The following is a 14,532-nucleotide window of genomic DNA, read 5'->3' as shown; positions in this document are numbered from 1 at the left end:
TTGAACTAATTATTTTGTTAAATATTTAACTTAAATATTCAATTACTTATTATTTAGTGAGTTACTTTGTCACTCAAAGTTTCCACCTTTGGCCACCGGGAGCTCCTTTAGTTGGCTTCTGTGTCCTTTTGTCAACCTCCCATCACTGCAGCTTTTGGTTTTGTTTGGTTTTGGGCTGCTCCTTTCTCCCTGGCACCACAGGATGCTCCACGCTTACTTGCCTATTCTCATCCTTATTGGGGTTTCCTGTGCTCACTGACCACACCCATAGATTCTTTTATGAAGGTTCCATTCAACCCTTTTATCTTTCTTATTGGGTAACTTTTTTTTTTCTTTTTTTCTTTTCTTTTTTTTTTTTTCCAATTTGAGACAAACTTTTCCTCTTGTCACTCAGGCTGCAGTGCCATAGCATGACCTCGGATCACTGCAATGGGGCAATCTTGGCTTCCTGCAACCTCCGCCTCCTGGCTTCAAAGGATTCTCCTGCCTCAGCCTCCTGAGTAGCTGGGACTATAGTGGCCCACCACCATGCCTGGCTAATTTTTCTATTTTTATTAGGCTGAGGCATGAGGATCGCTTCAACCCCGGGAATGGAGGTCTCGGTGAGCTGAAGCCACTCACTGCACTCCAGCCTGGGTGAAAGAGTGAGACTCTGTTTGAAAATCAATCAAGAAATGAATGAATAAATAAAGCAAGAGAAATTACCAAGGGATCTTGGAGCCTGCCTGGAGTCTGAGCTACTTAGCAAGCTGATGTGGGAGGATCACCTGAGCTGAGGAGGTTCAGGCTGCACTCAGCTGTGATTGCACCACTGCACTCCAGCCTGGGTGACTGAATGAGACCCTGTCTTACTCCACGTACAGATGTTTAATGAAGCACTTCGGTGGTAGAAATATCCTGGAAGCGGCGTATCAGCGGACCGTCACCTGCATGGTGTAAAACCTGTGCATCTTTCAGACAGATATACAGCAAGAAGATAGTGGCACATGTGTGTAGGATGACTGTGAGGGTGCTTTCTGGCTTAAGGATGACAGACCCCAAAGGCAAGCCAAGAAGCAGCTCCCGCTGCACAGTGCTCATTGTGATCCATGCCACGCTTCAACACAAAGTCACCTGTTCCTACTTTGGAGACGCACGTGCTCCACAGAGGCGCTGGTCCTGACCACACCCGCGTTACCCGCCTGGACCCTATAGTCACTTCAGCATGACCCCTGGCACATGGCATGCCAGGTGTTTTTAAACTCGAGCCACAAACGATGCTCTTCTTGTATGTGTTTGTTGGTGTAAACTTATGTGATTATGGGGAGAGATGCAATATGAATGGAGAACAGAGACCGTAGACACTATTTTTCTACCTTTTTTTCTGCTTTTAGTAAACACATTTTATATTTGTGATTGGTGAAATTTTAGTAAAAGAACTGTAGTATAAAGCAAGTCTTAAGAGAAAGGTTTATTTAAAAGGATTGAATGCACAAGAAAACAATCTTTGATGTAAAAAGTTATCTTTATTTTATTTGGACATTTACAAACGAGTGAAAATCAGCTAATAAAAGCCTACTGAATAGAACACAAAATACAAAAATTCGTAATACACCTTTTGTCAAACTCTGAAAAGATGGGAACTACCTCAACTTAAACATCTATGAGAAACTTGCAGCAAACATCTTGGTTAATGGTGAAACATTTAAAATATTCCCCTTAAAGTCAGGAGGAAGCCAAGGATGCTGCCGTGGAATTGCCAATTCCTTATTCAGCGGTTTCAGTGAGTCATGCACTCTCCTTGTTTCCGTTAACCCCCCTAACAACTTTTGTTTGATTCATCAAATTTTCTTTGATCCCCTTTTTCCTCAATCTCTTTGATTCCAATTCTCTTAGTGGTTCCCAACGGGTACCTGCATTGAGACTTAAAAATGTGTCAGAGTCTAGAGTTTCATTGCTCTTCTATTCAGCCACTATATCGTCTCCAGGCATGAGAGAAGAACTTTAGCAACTTCTAGCTCCTTGTGAATTTTCCCATGCCCCACATGCCTATATCAATGTCTTCTGGAATTTTAATTCTAGGTCATCAATCCTTTTTCCAGAATCATACTTATCTAGACTTAATAATACAGTTTCCTAATTTCCCTGGTTACTGACTGTGGCTGCATCCCGCTTCTCCCAAGTGGTCTGGTTTGGCTTTTTCCTGGCTGTAAAACATGACTTGTACTTTCACTGTGCATAACAGTTCCATTCCAGTCGCCTTGTACAGAAAGGGGGTTTAGCCGCTTGCACGTCATAAGTTGTGTAGTCTAAGTTCAGGGGAAGCTCAGGCTTCAGGTCCAGTCTGAGTAGGATTCTGCCTTTTCCTCCCTTTTCTGGATGCCATTCCTCCCTTCATGTGGCCGTGCCCTTGAGCGGAAACTGCCTGCCTCCTTCTCTCCCCAACAATTTCTTTGATTGCGCATAGAACACTAGATTCAGAGTGATTTCCCTCTGGAAGCTCTGAGGATATTGCACCATTGCTTTCCATAGTCATCCATGCTGGCAGGCAAAGTCTAAGGTCACCCTACTTCTGCTTTCCTTGTAAGTCTCAGCTCTCAGGCAGCTTTTGGGATGTTCTCTTCACCATACTTCATACTCTCAACGGGTGTTATTCTTGTATCCTGCTCAGGACTCACAGACTTCTTCCATTGGGAGAAATCATTGGCCATGATTTCTTTGTATATTGCTGTCATACACATGTTCTGGCTCTCTCGGGAGAGCTCCATGTTAGATGACCTCCGGTCCTCAGGATGACTGTTCTTTCACACTGTCCGTCTCTCTCTTGCCTAAGCACCTAGTTTTTACTGATTCGTTCCTCAGTCCTGTCTATTCTGTGATGCAAACCATCAACATAACTTTGGATTCCAACAACGTTGTTTTTCATTCCAAGTATCTCTAATTGGCTTTTACTATGAGCACAAGAAGATTAGGGGGGCCGCTGGCTTATTTGAACAAGCATTGAGGAACTCCGTGCATGTGTAACTTTGACAGAAGGTGCAAAGCAGAGACAAGAGGGGCATTGGAAGCAGACGGACTACTGCCAGGATCCTGAGAGGAGGGTGTGGTTACTCCATTCTGACTACACAAGGTGAGGGCTCCGGTTGGGTTTGGACGGGAGGAGTGGAGCAGAACTGGGGCTGGGGGGAAAGTCCAGGTGGAAGAAAGGGGGGCTGGGAACAACGTGGGTGGCAAATAGAGGTCAGCATGCAATGTCGGCGAAGAACACTGGGACCCCCTTCACATAGGTGCCGTGGGGGGTTTGAATGACTTGTAAAACAGCTGGGTCACCCAGAGCCCTAAATCCGACGCAGGGATAGAGGGTCAACGTGGGCTGCCCGGCGACAGCCTGAGGCCCAGAAGCGGGGGGCGGCTCCTGAAGCCCCAGCTCAGGTGGCGCCACGTCGGGGCCAGGGCCTTCCTGCGCAGTTCCAGGCAGATGACCTGTTTCAGAAAGAGAGAAGGCTGCGGTCTCCCTGATTTCCGGTTCCCCCTGGTGGCCTGGCTCTCCATGGTGGTCCAGTTGGATGTGCACGTCCGATCCCATCAAGCGTTGTGCCCCCCGTCTCGGGCCAGCGTCCCTGCGGGGCCCACCGCCTCTGCCACGGCCTCGCCCTGCCGGCCGGCTTCCTCCCCGGCGCCGGCCTCTCTCTGCCCGACGAGCTGACTCTGTGGGAGCTGGGGGCTGCCATCTGAAGGGTGTCACGTAAGCAATGGGTTTTGCGGGTTGGGCTGGCTGTGCGGGCCCATCTGCTTCCACGGAGTCTTCAGGGTCCACAGCAGAGCAGCCTGGCTCTCTAGGAGGCCCACCGGAGGCTAAAAGAGAAGCAGAGTGTGAGCAGAGAGAGATAGAAGGAATTTTACCCATCAATCAGTTATAGGATACTTTTAAGAATAAATACTCAGAGGAAATAGGGATCATGGATGCTAAAATTATGAGAGAAGAAAGAAAACTCTCCACGGAAATTTGAGAATGAAGTGGAGAAGATCTCCCAGAGAAGAAAGCAAAAATCTAAAATGATGGAAAGAAGGAGAAAGTACAAGAAAATTAGAGGTATATTGTCACTGAGACAGATCACCATAAAATTTCAGAGTGCTGATGACAGAAGATTCCAAAAGATTCTAGAGAGAGGGAGAAAGAGAAAGGAAAGGTGACATGGAAAGGGCCAGGATTCCACGTCCCAAAAATCAGACATCTCAAAAGCGGCAGTCAAATCTAGAACATAACAGAAAGTGACTTCAAAATTTCAAGGGAAATGAATTTCCCACCTAAAATTTCATAGCCAAAAAAAGTTTCACTGAAGAATCTGGGAGGGTAGAATGAAGATGTTTCAGAAAAGCAAGATCTTAAATGATTTCCTTTCAATGGATGCTCTATTTTTTTGCATCTATGAAGCTAGACAAGATTAAAAGATTTAGGACACTCAGTGTAGGAAGGGAAATGGTTTGGAGAACAATGTGGCAATAGCCATAAAATTCCAATTCCTCCAGAAAAGAACAAGGTGGAAGTACTGGTTTATTACAGGTCAAGATGTAGCGTGAGGACTTGCTCCACTACAGAGAAAGAGTAAAACAAAACTACACAAAACAAAACAAGAACAAGAACAACAACAAGAAATCTCAGATTTGGGAAATGGGATACAAGTCAAAAGAGGGAAAGGAATTTCCCAGACGACGTGGAAGCTGGGAGCTGACTTATAACAACCGGCCCAGGTTGAGGCAGGCCATGAGAAGGTGAAACAGAGAGTGCTTGACTGAGTTCGAATTTAAACAATTGGGGAAGAATTGGGGAACAAACGAGGTTCAAAAGAGAGTGTCAGGCGTTTGATGTACCTTGATTAGGGGCCATGGTACGAAGCCGCTTGGAACGCCTTGGTTCCTCCATGAGCAATCTGCCGGAGGGGCTGGGGAGAAAAACGAGAGAGAACGGATTTAGGAAGACGGGGGTGACAAGGCAGGAGGATGGACATGGCCTTTCTAGGGGAATTAGGATTCTGTCCCCACCTGCACCCATCCAAGCTCTATCCACCCCTCAGGGACACCAAGACACACACCTGATCTTCCTATACAGCTGGCTCCGGAGATCTGAAAATTAGGAGACTCTTCGACGAAGAGAGGCCTGAGGAGCTGGAGGTGTCCACAGGTTCACCGCTGTAGCTCTGAGGTCGTCCTCCCGCAGCCAGGCAGGCAGGCAGGCAGGCAGGCAGGCAGGCAGGCAGGCAGGAGCGCGCAGCTGGTTCTGGCTCCGAGCCCAGCAGAGAACCGACTGCTGGAGGCCGAGCGCGGTCCCTCTTATATGGCAGCAAGGCAATCACGTAAGGGAAGGGCGTCGTCAGAGGGGGGCCCGCTGGGGCGGGCCTGGCTGGGCTTGCGAGGTGCATTGGGCCAGTCCCCTGCCAGTCAAATGGGGCCCTGCTGAGATGCCGCCATTTCTAGAAGTCAGTGGTTGATTGATTAATCTAATCATTGAGGAAAAAAATGCAGAGCGACCTTTAAGTGCCAGGAAAAGGGAGGTGTGGTGCCCTGAAAGTGGCTAATGGGAAGATTTTGATTAGATTACATCTGAGCGAGGTCAAGGAAAGCATCCAAAGGCGGGATATTTGGGCTGAAAAGTGGAATACATAAAATTTGAAATGAGTCGACCTGAACCGGGTTGGGAGAGGCAGGGGAGTGAAGAAAGTGTGCCGAGGCCCGGACTGGAAGGGAGTCCGGCACGTTCTGGGAACGGACGGGAGGCCAGGGCCAAGCCCAGAGGTGGTGCGAGGTGGAGGCAGGGGCCGCGCAGGAGCTGGTCTTGTTCCAAGGCAGCGGAAACCCATGGAACGGTGTCCTGCAGTGGGTTCACATTTCAAAAACGACCAGCCTGGCTGTGAAGGAGAGCCAACCCAGGGTCCACAGAATAAGTCAGGAGAGGCAAGAAGGCTATTGCAGCCCTCGGGGTTGGGCGCAGGGTCCTATTAGACTGAGACTGAGGGAGGTAGAGGAGGAGAAAGTTCCCTGGTGGGAGAGAAATTTACAAGAGAAAGCGAGACGCAGTGTGGACAGCCCTTGGAGAAGAGACTGCGGCCTTGGTAGCCCGCCCGTTCATTCAGACGGAGGTGGACCAAGAACCTGCTCTGAATGGGAAGACGCGGAGCTTGGCTTGCGCACATCGGGTTGAAGGAGCTTTTGAGTTGCCCGGTGAGGTTGTCAAACGGCCTTTTGTAAAACGAGTCGAGCTCAGAGAGAGACGGCGATGGGGCTGGAGATGCGTGTGAGGCACACACCACCGTCTTTTATTGCTGTGGGTGCACACACGGGCGGAGGAAGACAGCAGGAAAGACACCAGGACACTGGAGGGGAACCCACAGTGGGTTAGTTGGTTGGTTTGCCTTCTTGTTTATTAGAGAGACGGGTCCTCGCTCTGTAGCCCAGGCTGGAGTGCAGTGGCGCGTTCTCGGCTCACTGCGGCTACTTGGGAGGCTGAGACAGGAGAATGAGTTCAAGTGATTCTCCTGTCTCAGCCTCCGCAGTAGCTGGACTACAGGTGCGCGCCACCACATCGGGAAAATTTCTGTATTTTTTGGAGAGATGAGGTTTCGCTGTGTGCCCAGGCTTGTTTGGAACTCCCGAGCTCAAGAGATCCTGCCCGCTCAACCTCCCGAGTAGCTGGGACCACAGGGGCAAGCCACCATGCCCGGCTAATTATTCTTCTGGTTTGTGTTTTTCGTTGAGTTTAGGTTTTGCTATGTGTTGTCGTAACTTACCTTTTCTGTCCCAAGACCCCATCCAGGGTACCACATTACAATGAGTCATGGTTCCCCTTGGCTGCCACAGTTTCTCACACTGGCCTTGTTTTTGTTGACCTTGACACTTTGAATACTGGTCAGATGTATTTTAGGATGTCCTCTCCTGAAGTTCGTCTGATCTGACTGGAATTATATGTTTTTGTAAGGAAGATTGCAGAGGGAAAGTGCCGTTCCCATCCCATCCTGTCTAGACTAGGCACCATCAGCAGGGCTTGTCACTGCTGCTATTAGTCCTGGTCACCTGGCTGGGGCAGTGTTGATTAGGTTTCTCCACCATCAAGTGATTTTCCCAACTCTTTCTCTACTGTATTGTTTGGAAGTCACTACCTGTAGCCTATACTTTAAAAAAGGGAAGTTATACTTTATCTCCTTGCAGGGGAATAGCTACCTAAATTATCTGGAGTTCTCCTGGGTGGAGGATTTGCCTATTCTTCCCCATGTGTTTATTTATTTAATCATTAATTTATATCAGCATGGACTCGTGGACGTCTATTGTATACTTTGGTTTATAATCCCATACTTCAGGGGATGAATGATTTAATAATTGAACTAATTATTTTGTTAAATATTTAACTTAAATATTCAATTACTTATTATTTAGTGAGTTACTTTGTCACTCAAAGTTTCCACCTTTGGCCACCGGGAGCTCCTTTAGTTGGCTTCTGTGTCCTTTTGTCAACCTCCCATCACTGCAGCTTTTGGTTTTGTTTGGTTTTGGGCTGCTCCTTTCTCCCTGGCACCACAGGATGCTCCACGCTTACTTGCCTATTCTCATCCTTATTGGGGTTTCCTGTGCTCACTGACCACACCCATAGATTCTTTTATGAAGGTTCCATTCAACCCTTTTATCTTTCTTATTGGGTAACTTTTTTTTTTCTTTTTTTCTTTTCTTTTTTTTTTTTTTCCAATTTGAGACAAACTTTTCCTCTTGTCACTCAGGCTGCAGTGCCATAGCATGACCTCGGATCACTGCAATGGGGCAATCTTGGCTTCCTGCAACCTCCGCCTCCTGGCTTCAAAGGATTCTCCTGCCTCAGCCTCCTGAGTAGCTGGGACTATAGTGGCCCACCACCATGCCTGGCTAATTTTTCTATTTTTATTAGGCTGAGGCATGAGGATCGCTTCAACCCCGGGAATGGAGGTCTCGGTGAGCTGAAGCCACTCACTGCACTCCAGCCTGGGTGAAAGAGTGAGACTCTGTTTGAAAATCAATCAAGAAATGAATGAATAAATAAAGCAAGAGAAATTACCAAGGGATCTTGGAGCCTGCCTGGAGTCTGAGCTACTTAGCAAGCTGATGTGGGAGGATCACCTGAGCTGAGGAGGTTCAGGCTGCACTCAGCTGTGATTGCACCACTGCACTCCAGCCTGGGTGACTGAATGAGACCCTGTCTTACTCCACGTACAGATGTTTAATGAAGCACTTCGGTGGTAGAAATATCCTGGAAGCGGCGTATCAGCGGACCGTCACCTGCATGGTGTAAAACCTGTGCATCTTTCAGACAGATATACAGCAAGAAGATAGTGGCACATGTGTGTAGGATGACTGTGAGGGTGCTTTCTGGCTTAAGGATGACAGACCCCAAAGGCAAGCCAAGAAGCAGCTCCCGCTGCACAGTGCTCATTGTGATCCATGCCACGCTTCAACACAAAGTCACCTGTTCCTACTTTGGAGACGCACGTGCTCCACAGAGGCGCTGGTCCTGACCACACCCGCGTTACCCGCCTGGACCCTATAGTCACTTCAGCATGACCCCTGGCACATGGCATGCCAGGTGTTTTTAAACTCGAGCCACAAACGATGCTCTTCTTGTATGTGTTTGTTGGTGTAAACTTATGTGATTATGGGGAGAGATGCAATATGAATGGAGAACAGAGACCGTAGACACTATTTTTCTACCTTTTTTTCTGCTTTTAGTAAACACATTTTATATTTGTGATTGGTGAAATTTTAGTAAAAGAACTGTAGTATAAAGCAAGTCTTAAGAGAAAGGTTTATTTAAAAGGATTGAATGCACAAGAAAACAATCTTTGATGTAAAAAGTTATCTTTATTTTATTTGGACATTTACAAACGAGTGAAAATCAGCTAATAAAAGCCTACTGAATAGAACACAAAATACAAAAATTCGTAATACACCTTTTGTCACTCTGAAAAGATGGGAACTACCTCAACTTAAACATCTATGAGAAACTTGCAGCAAACATCTTGGTTAATGGTGAAACATTTAAAATATTCCCCTTAAAGTCAGGAGCAAGCCAAGGATGCTGCCGTGGAATTGCCGATTCCTTATTCAGCGGTTTCAGTGAGTCATGCACTCTCCTTGTTTCTGTTAACCCCCCTAACACCTTTTGTTTGATTCATCAAATTTTCTTTGATCCCCTTTTTCCTCAATCTCTTTGATTCCAATTCTCTTAGTGGTTCCCAACGGGTACCTACATTGAGACTTAAAAATGTGTCAGAGTCTAGAGTTTCATTGCTCTTCTACTCAGCCACTATATCGTCTCCAGGCATGAGAGAAGAACTTTAGCAACTTCTAGCTCCTTGTGAATTTTCCCATGCCCCACATGCCTATATCAATGTCTTCTGGAATTTTAATTCTAGGTCATCAATCTTTTTTCCAGAATCATACTTATCTAGACTTAATAATACAGTTTCCTAATTTCCCTGGTTACTGACTGTGGCTGCAACCCACTTCTCCCAAGTTGTCTGGTTTGGCTTTTTCCTGGCTGAAAAACATGACTTGTACTTTCACTGTGCATAACAGTTCCATTCCAATCGCCTTGTACAGAAAGGGGGTTTAGCCGCTTGCAGGTTATAAGTTGTGTAGTCTAAGTTCAGGGGAAGCTCAGGCTTCGGGTCCAGTCTGAGTAGGATTCTGCCTTTTCCTCCCTTTTCTGGCTGCCATTCCTCCCTTCATGTGGCCGTGACCTTGAGCGGAAACTGCCTGCCTCCTTCTCTCCCCAACAATTTTTTGATTGCTCATAGAACACTAGATTCAGAGTGATTTCCCTCTGGAAGCTCGGAGGATATTGCACCATTGCTTTCCATAGTCATCCATGCTGGCAGGCAAAGTCTAAGGTCACCCTACTTCTGCTTTCCTTGTAGGTCTCAGCTCTCAGGCAGCTTTTGGGATGTTCTCTTCACCATACTTCACACTCTCAACGGGTGTTATTCTTATATCCTGCTCAGGATTCATAGATTTCTTCCATTGGGAGAAACCATTGGCCATGATTTCTTTGTATTTTGCTGTCATACACATGTTCTGGCTCTCTCGGGAGAGCTCCATGTTAGATGACCTCCGGTCCTCAGGATGACTGTTCTTTCACACTGTCCGTCTCTCTCTTGCCTAAGCACCTAGTTTTTGCTGATTCGTTCCTCAGTCCTGTCTATTCTGTGATGCAAACCATCAACATAACTTTGGATTCCAACAACGTTGTTTTTCATTCCAAGTATCTCTAATTGGCTTTTACTATGAGCACAAGAAGATTAGGGGGGCCGCTGGCTTATTTGAACAAGCATTGAGGGACTCCGTGCATGTGTAACTTTGACAGAAGGTGCAAAGCAGAGACAAGAGGGGCATTGGAAGCAGACGGACTACTGTCAGGATCCTGGGAGGAGGGTGTGGATACTCCATTCTGACTACACAAGGTGAGGGCTCCGGTTGGGTTTGGAGGGGAGGAGTGGAGCAGAACTGGGGCTGGGGGGAAAGTCCAGGTGGGAGAAAGGGGGGCTGGGAACAACGTGGGTGGCAAATAGAGGTCAGCATGCAATGTCGGTGAAGAACACTGGGACCCCCTGCACATAGGTGCCGTGGGGGGTTTCAATGACTTGTAAAACAGCTGGGTCGCCCAGAGCCCTAAACCCGACGCAGTGATAGAGGGTCAACGTGGGCTGCCCGGCGACAGCCTGAGCCTCAGAAGCGGGGGGCGGCTCCTGAAGCCCCAGCTCAGGTGGCGCCACGTCGGGGCCAGGGCCTTCCTGCACAGTTCCAGGCAGATGACCTGTTTCAGAAAGAGAGAAGGCTGCGGTCTCCCTGACTTCCGGTTCCCCCTGGTGGCCTGGCTCTCCATGGTGGTCCAGTTGGATGTGCACGTCCGATCCCATCAAGCGTTGTGCCCCCCGTCGCGGGCCAGCGTCCCTGCGGGGCCCACCGCCTCTGCCACGGCCTCGCCCTGCAGGCCGGCTTCCTCCCCGGCGCCGGCCTCTCTCTGCCGGACGAGCTGACTCTGTGGGAGCTGGGGGCTGCCATCTGAAGGGTGTCACGTAAGCAATGGGTTTTGCGGGTTGGGCTGGGTGTGCGGGCTCATCTGCTTCCACGGAGTCTTCAGGGTCCACAACAGAGCAGCCTGGCTCTCTAGGAGGCCCACCGGAGGCTAAAAGAGAAGCAGAGTGTGAGCAGAGAGAGATAGAAGGAATTTTACCCATCAATCAGTTATAGGATACTTTTAGGAATAAATACTCAGAGGAAATAGGGATCATTGATGCTAAAATTATGAGAGAAGAAACAAAACTCTCCACGGAAATTTGAGAATGAAGTGGAGAAGATCTCCCAGAGAAGAAAGCAAAAATCTAAAATGATGGAAAGAAGGATAAAGTATAAGAAAATTAGAGGTATATTGTCACTGAGACAGATCACCATAAAATTTCAGAGTGCTGATGACAGAAGATTCCAAAAGATTCTAGAGAGAGGGAGAAAGAGAAAGGAATGGTGACATGGAAAGGGCCAGGATTCCACGTCCCAAAAATCAGACATCTCAAAAGCGGCAGTCAAATCTAGAACATAACAGAAAGTGACTTCAAAATTTCAAGGGAAATGAATTTCCCACCTAAAATTTCATAGCCAACCAAAGTTTCACTGAAGAATCTGGGAGGGTAGAATGAAGATGTTTCAGATAAGCAAGATCTTAAATGATTTCCTTTCAATGGATGCTCTATTTTTTTGCATCTATGAAGCTAGATAAGATTAAAAGATTTAGGACACTCAGTGTAGGAAGGGAAATGGTTTGGAGAACAATGTGGCAATAGCCATAAAATTCCAATTCCTCCAGAAAAGAACAAGGTGGAAGTACTGGTTTATTACAGGTCAAGATGTAGCGTGAGGACTTGCTCCACTACAGAGAAACAGTAAAACAAAACTACACAAAACAAAACAAGAACAAGAACAACAACAAGAAATCTCAGATTTGGGAAATGGGATACAATTGAAAAGAGGGAAGGGAATTTCCCAGACGACGTGGAAGCTGGGAGCTGACTTATAACAACCGGCCCAGGTTGAGGCAGGCCATGAGAAGGTGAAACAGAGAGTGCTTGTTTGAGTTTGAATTTAAACAATTGGGGAAGAATTGGGGAACAAACGAGATTCAAAAGAGAGTGTCGGGCGTTTGATGTACCTTGATTAGGGGCCATGGTGCGAAGCCGCTTGGAAGGCCTTGGTTCCTCCATGAGCAATCTGCCGGAGGGGCTGGGGAGAAAAACGAGAGAGAACGGATTTAGGAAGACGGGGGTGACAAGGCAGGGGGGTGGACATGGCCTTTCTAGGGAAATTAGGATTCTGTCCCCACCTGCACCCATCCAAGCTCTATCCACCCCTCAGGGACACCAAGACACACACCTGATCTTCCTACAGCTGGCTCCGGAGATCTGAAAATTAGGAGACTCTTCGACGAAGAGAGGCCTGAGGAGCTGGAGGTGTCCACAGGTTCACCGCTGTAGCTCTGAGGTCGTCCTCCGGCAGGCAGGCAGGCAGGCAGGCAGGCAGGCAGGCAGGCAGGCAGGGAGGCAGGCAGGGAGGCAGGCAGGCAGGCAGGAGCGCGCAGCTGGTTCTGGCTGCGAGCCCAGCAGAGAGCCGACTGCTGGAGGCCGAGCGCGGTCCCTCTTATATGGCAGCAAGGCAATCACGTAAGGGAAGGGCGTCGTCAGAGGGGGGCCCGCTGGGGCGGGCCTGGCTGGGCTTGCGAGGTGCATTGGGCCAGTCCCCTGCCAGTCAAATGGGGCCCTGCTGAGATGCCGCCATTTCTAGAAGTCAGTGGTTGATTGATTAATCTAATCATTGAGGAAAAAACTGCAGAGCGACCTTTAAGTGCCAGCAAAAGGGAGGTGTGGTGCCCTGAAAGTGGCTAATGGGAAGATTTGATTAGATTACATCTGAGCGAGGTCAAGGAAAGCATCCAAAGGCGGGATATTTGGGCTGAAAAGTGGAATACATAAAATTTGAAATGAGTCGACCTGAACCGGGTTGGGAGAGGCAGGGGAGTGAAGAAAGTGTGCCGAGGCCCGGACTGGAAGGGAGTCCGGCACGTTCTGGGAACGGACGGGAGGCCAGGGCCAAGCCCAGAGGTGGTGCGAGGTGGAGGCAGGGGCCGCGCAGGAGCTGGTCTTGTTCCAAGGCAGCGGAAACCCATGGAACGGTGTCCTGCAGTGGGTTCACATTTCAAAAACGACCAGCCTGGCTGTGAAGGAGAGCCAACCCAGGGTCCACAGAATAAGTCAGGAGAGGCAAGAAGGCTATTGCAGCCCTCGGGGTTGGGCGCAGGGTCCTATTAGACTGAGACTGAGGGAGGTAGAGGAGGAGAAAGTTCCCTGGTGGGAGAGAAATTTACAAGAGAAAGCGAGACGCAGTGTGGACAGCCCTTGGAGAAGAGACTGCGGCCTTGGTAGCCCGCCCGTTCATTCAGACGGAGGTGGACCAAGAACCTGCTCTGAATGGGAAGACGCGGAGCTTGGCTTGCGCACATCGGGTTGAAGGAGCTTTTGAGTTGCCCGGTGAGGTTGTCAAACGGCCTTTTGTAAAACGAGTCGAGCTCAGAGAGAGACGGCGATGGGGCTGGAGATGCGTGTGAGGCACACACCACCGTCTTTTATTGCTGTGGGTGCACACACGGGCGGAGGAAGACAGCAGGAAAGACACCAGGACACTGGAGGGGAACCCACAGTGGGTTAGTTGGTTGGTTTGCCTTCTTGTTTATTAGAGAGACGGGTCCTCGCTCTGTAGCCCAGGCTGGAGTGCAGTGGCGCGTTCTCGGCTCACTGCGGCTACTTGGGAGGCTGAGACAGGAGAATGAGTTCAAGTGATTCTCCTGTCTCAGCCTCCGCAGTAGCTGGACTACAGGTGCGCGCCACCACATCGGGAAAATTTCTGTATTTTTTGGAGAGATGAGGTTTCGCTGTGTGCCCAGGCTTGTTTGGAACTCCCGAGCTCAAGAGATCCTGCCCGCTCAACCTCCCGAGTAGCTGGGACCACAGGGGCAAGCCACCATGCCCGGCTAATTATTCTTCTGGTTTGTGTTTTTCGTTGAGTTTAGGTTTTGCTATGTGTTGTCGTAACTTACCTTTTCTGTCCCAAGACCCCATCCAGGGTACCACATTACAATGAGTCATGGTTCCCCTTGGCTGCCACAGTTTCTCACACTGGCCTTGTTTTTGTTGACCTTGACACTTTGAATACTGGTCAGATGTATTTTAGGATGTCCTCTCCTGAAGTTCGTCTGATCTGACTGGAATTATATGTTTTTGTAAGGAAGATTGCAGAGGGAAAGTGCCGTTCCCATCCCATCCTGTCTAGACTAGGCACCATCAGCAGGGCTTGTCACTGCTGCTATTAGTCCTGGTCACCTGGCTGGGGCAGTGTTGATTAGGTTTCTCCACCATCAAGTGATTTTCCCAACTCTTTCTCTACTGTATTGTTTGGAAGTCACTACCTGTAGCCTATACTTTAAAAAAGGGA

General features: G+C 48.5%; 2 protein-coding genes across 2 annotated transcripts; both read right to left on the bottom strand.

The window, feature by feature from the left end:
- Window positions 1-3,220: 3,220 nt before the first annotated feature.
- Window positions 3,221-4,903, bottom strand: LOC129054529 (proline-rich protein 20E-like). Its single transcript, XM_054546125.1, has 2 exons — window positions 4,852-4,903; window positions 3,221-3,834 (listed from the first exon to the last, which is right to left on the bottom strand). The coding sequence occupies exons 1-2, from the start codon at window positions 4,901-4,903 to the stop codon at window positions 3,221-3,223; spliced, it is 666 nt and encodes a 221-aa protein (XP_054402100.1).
- Window positions 4,904-10,388: 5,485 nt separating this feature from the next.
- LOC134759855 (proline-rich protein 20E-like) lies at window positions 10,389-12,251 on the bottom strand. Its single transcript, XM_063714819.1, has 2 exons — window positions 12,200-12,251; window positions 10,389-11,182 (listed from the first exon to the last, which is right to left on the bottom strand). The coding sequence occupies exons 1-2, from the start codon at window positions 12,249-12,251 to the stop codon at window positions 10,569-10,571; spliced, it is 666 nt and encodes a 221-aa protein (XP_063570889.1). The 3' UTR covers window positions 10,389-10,568.
- Window positions 12,252-14,532: the final 2,281 nt, after the last annotated feature.

Source organism: Pongo abelii, chromosome 14 (assembly GCF_028885655.2).
Source record: "Pongo abelii isolate AG06213 chromosome 14, NHGRI_mPonAbe1-v2.0_pri, whole genome shotgun sequence".
Lineage (NCBI taxonomy): Eukaryota > Metazoa > Chordata > Mammalia > Primates > Hominidae > Pongo > Pongo abelii.
This window is presented reverse-complemented; position numbering and strand designations above follow the sequence as displayed.

Bases quoted from the DNA above. Each gene is read 5' to 3' on its own strand.
- LOC134759855 (XM_063714819.1), bottom strand. From the start codon at position 12,251: ATGGAGGAACCAAGGCCTTCCAAGCGGCTTCGCACCATGGCCCCTAAT. The intron at 11,183-12,199 runs GTACATCAAACG...CTTCTCTTTTAG, and splicing joins CACCATGGCCCCTAATCAAG to CCTCCGGTGGGCCTCCTAGA.
- LOC129054529 (XM_054546125.1), bottom strand. From the start codon at position 4,903: ATGGAGGAACCAAGGCGTTCCAAGCGGCTTCGTACCATGGCCCCTAAT. The intron at 3,835-4,851 runs GTACATCAAACG...CTTCTCTTTTAG, and splicing joins TACCATGGCCCCTAATCAAG to CCTCCGGTGGGCCTCCTAGA.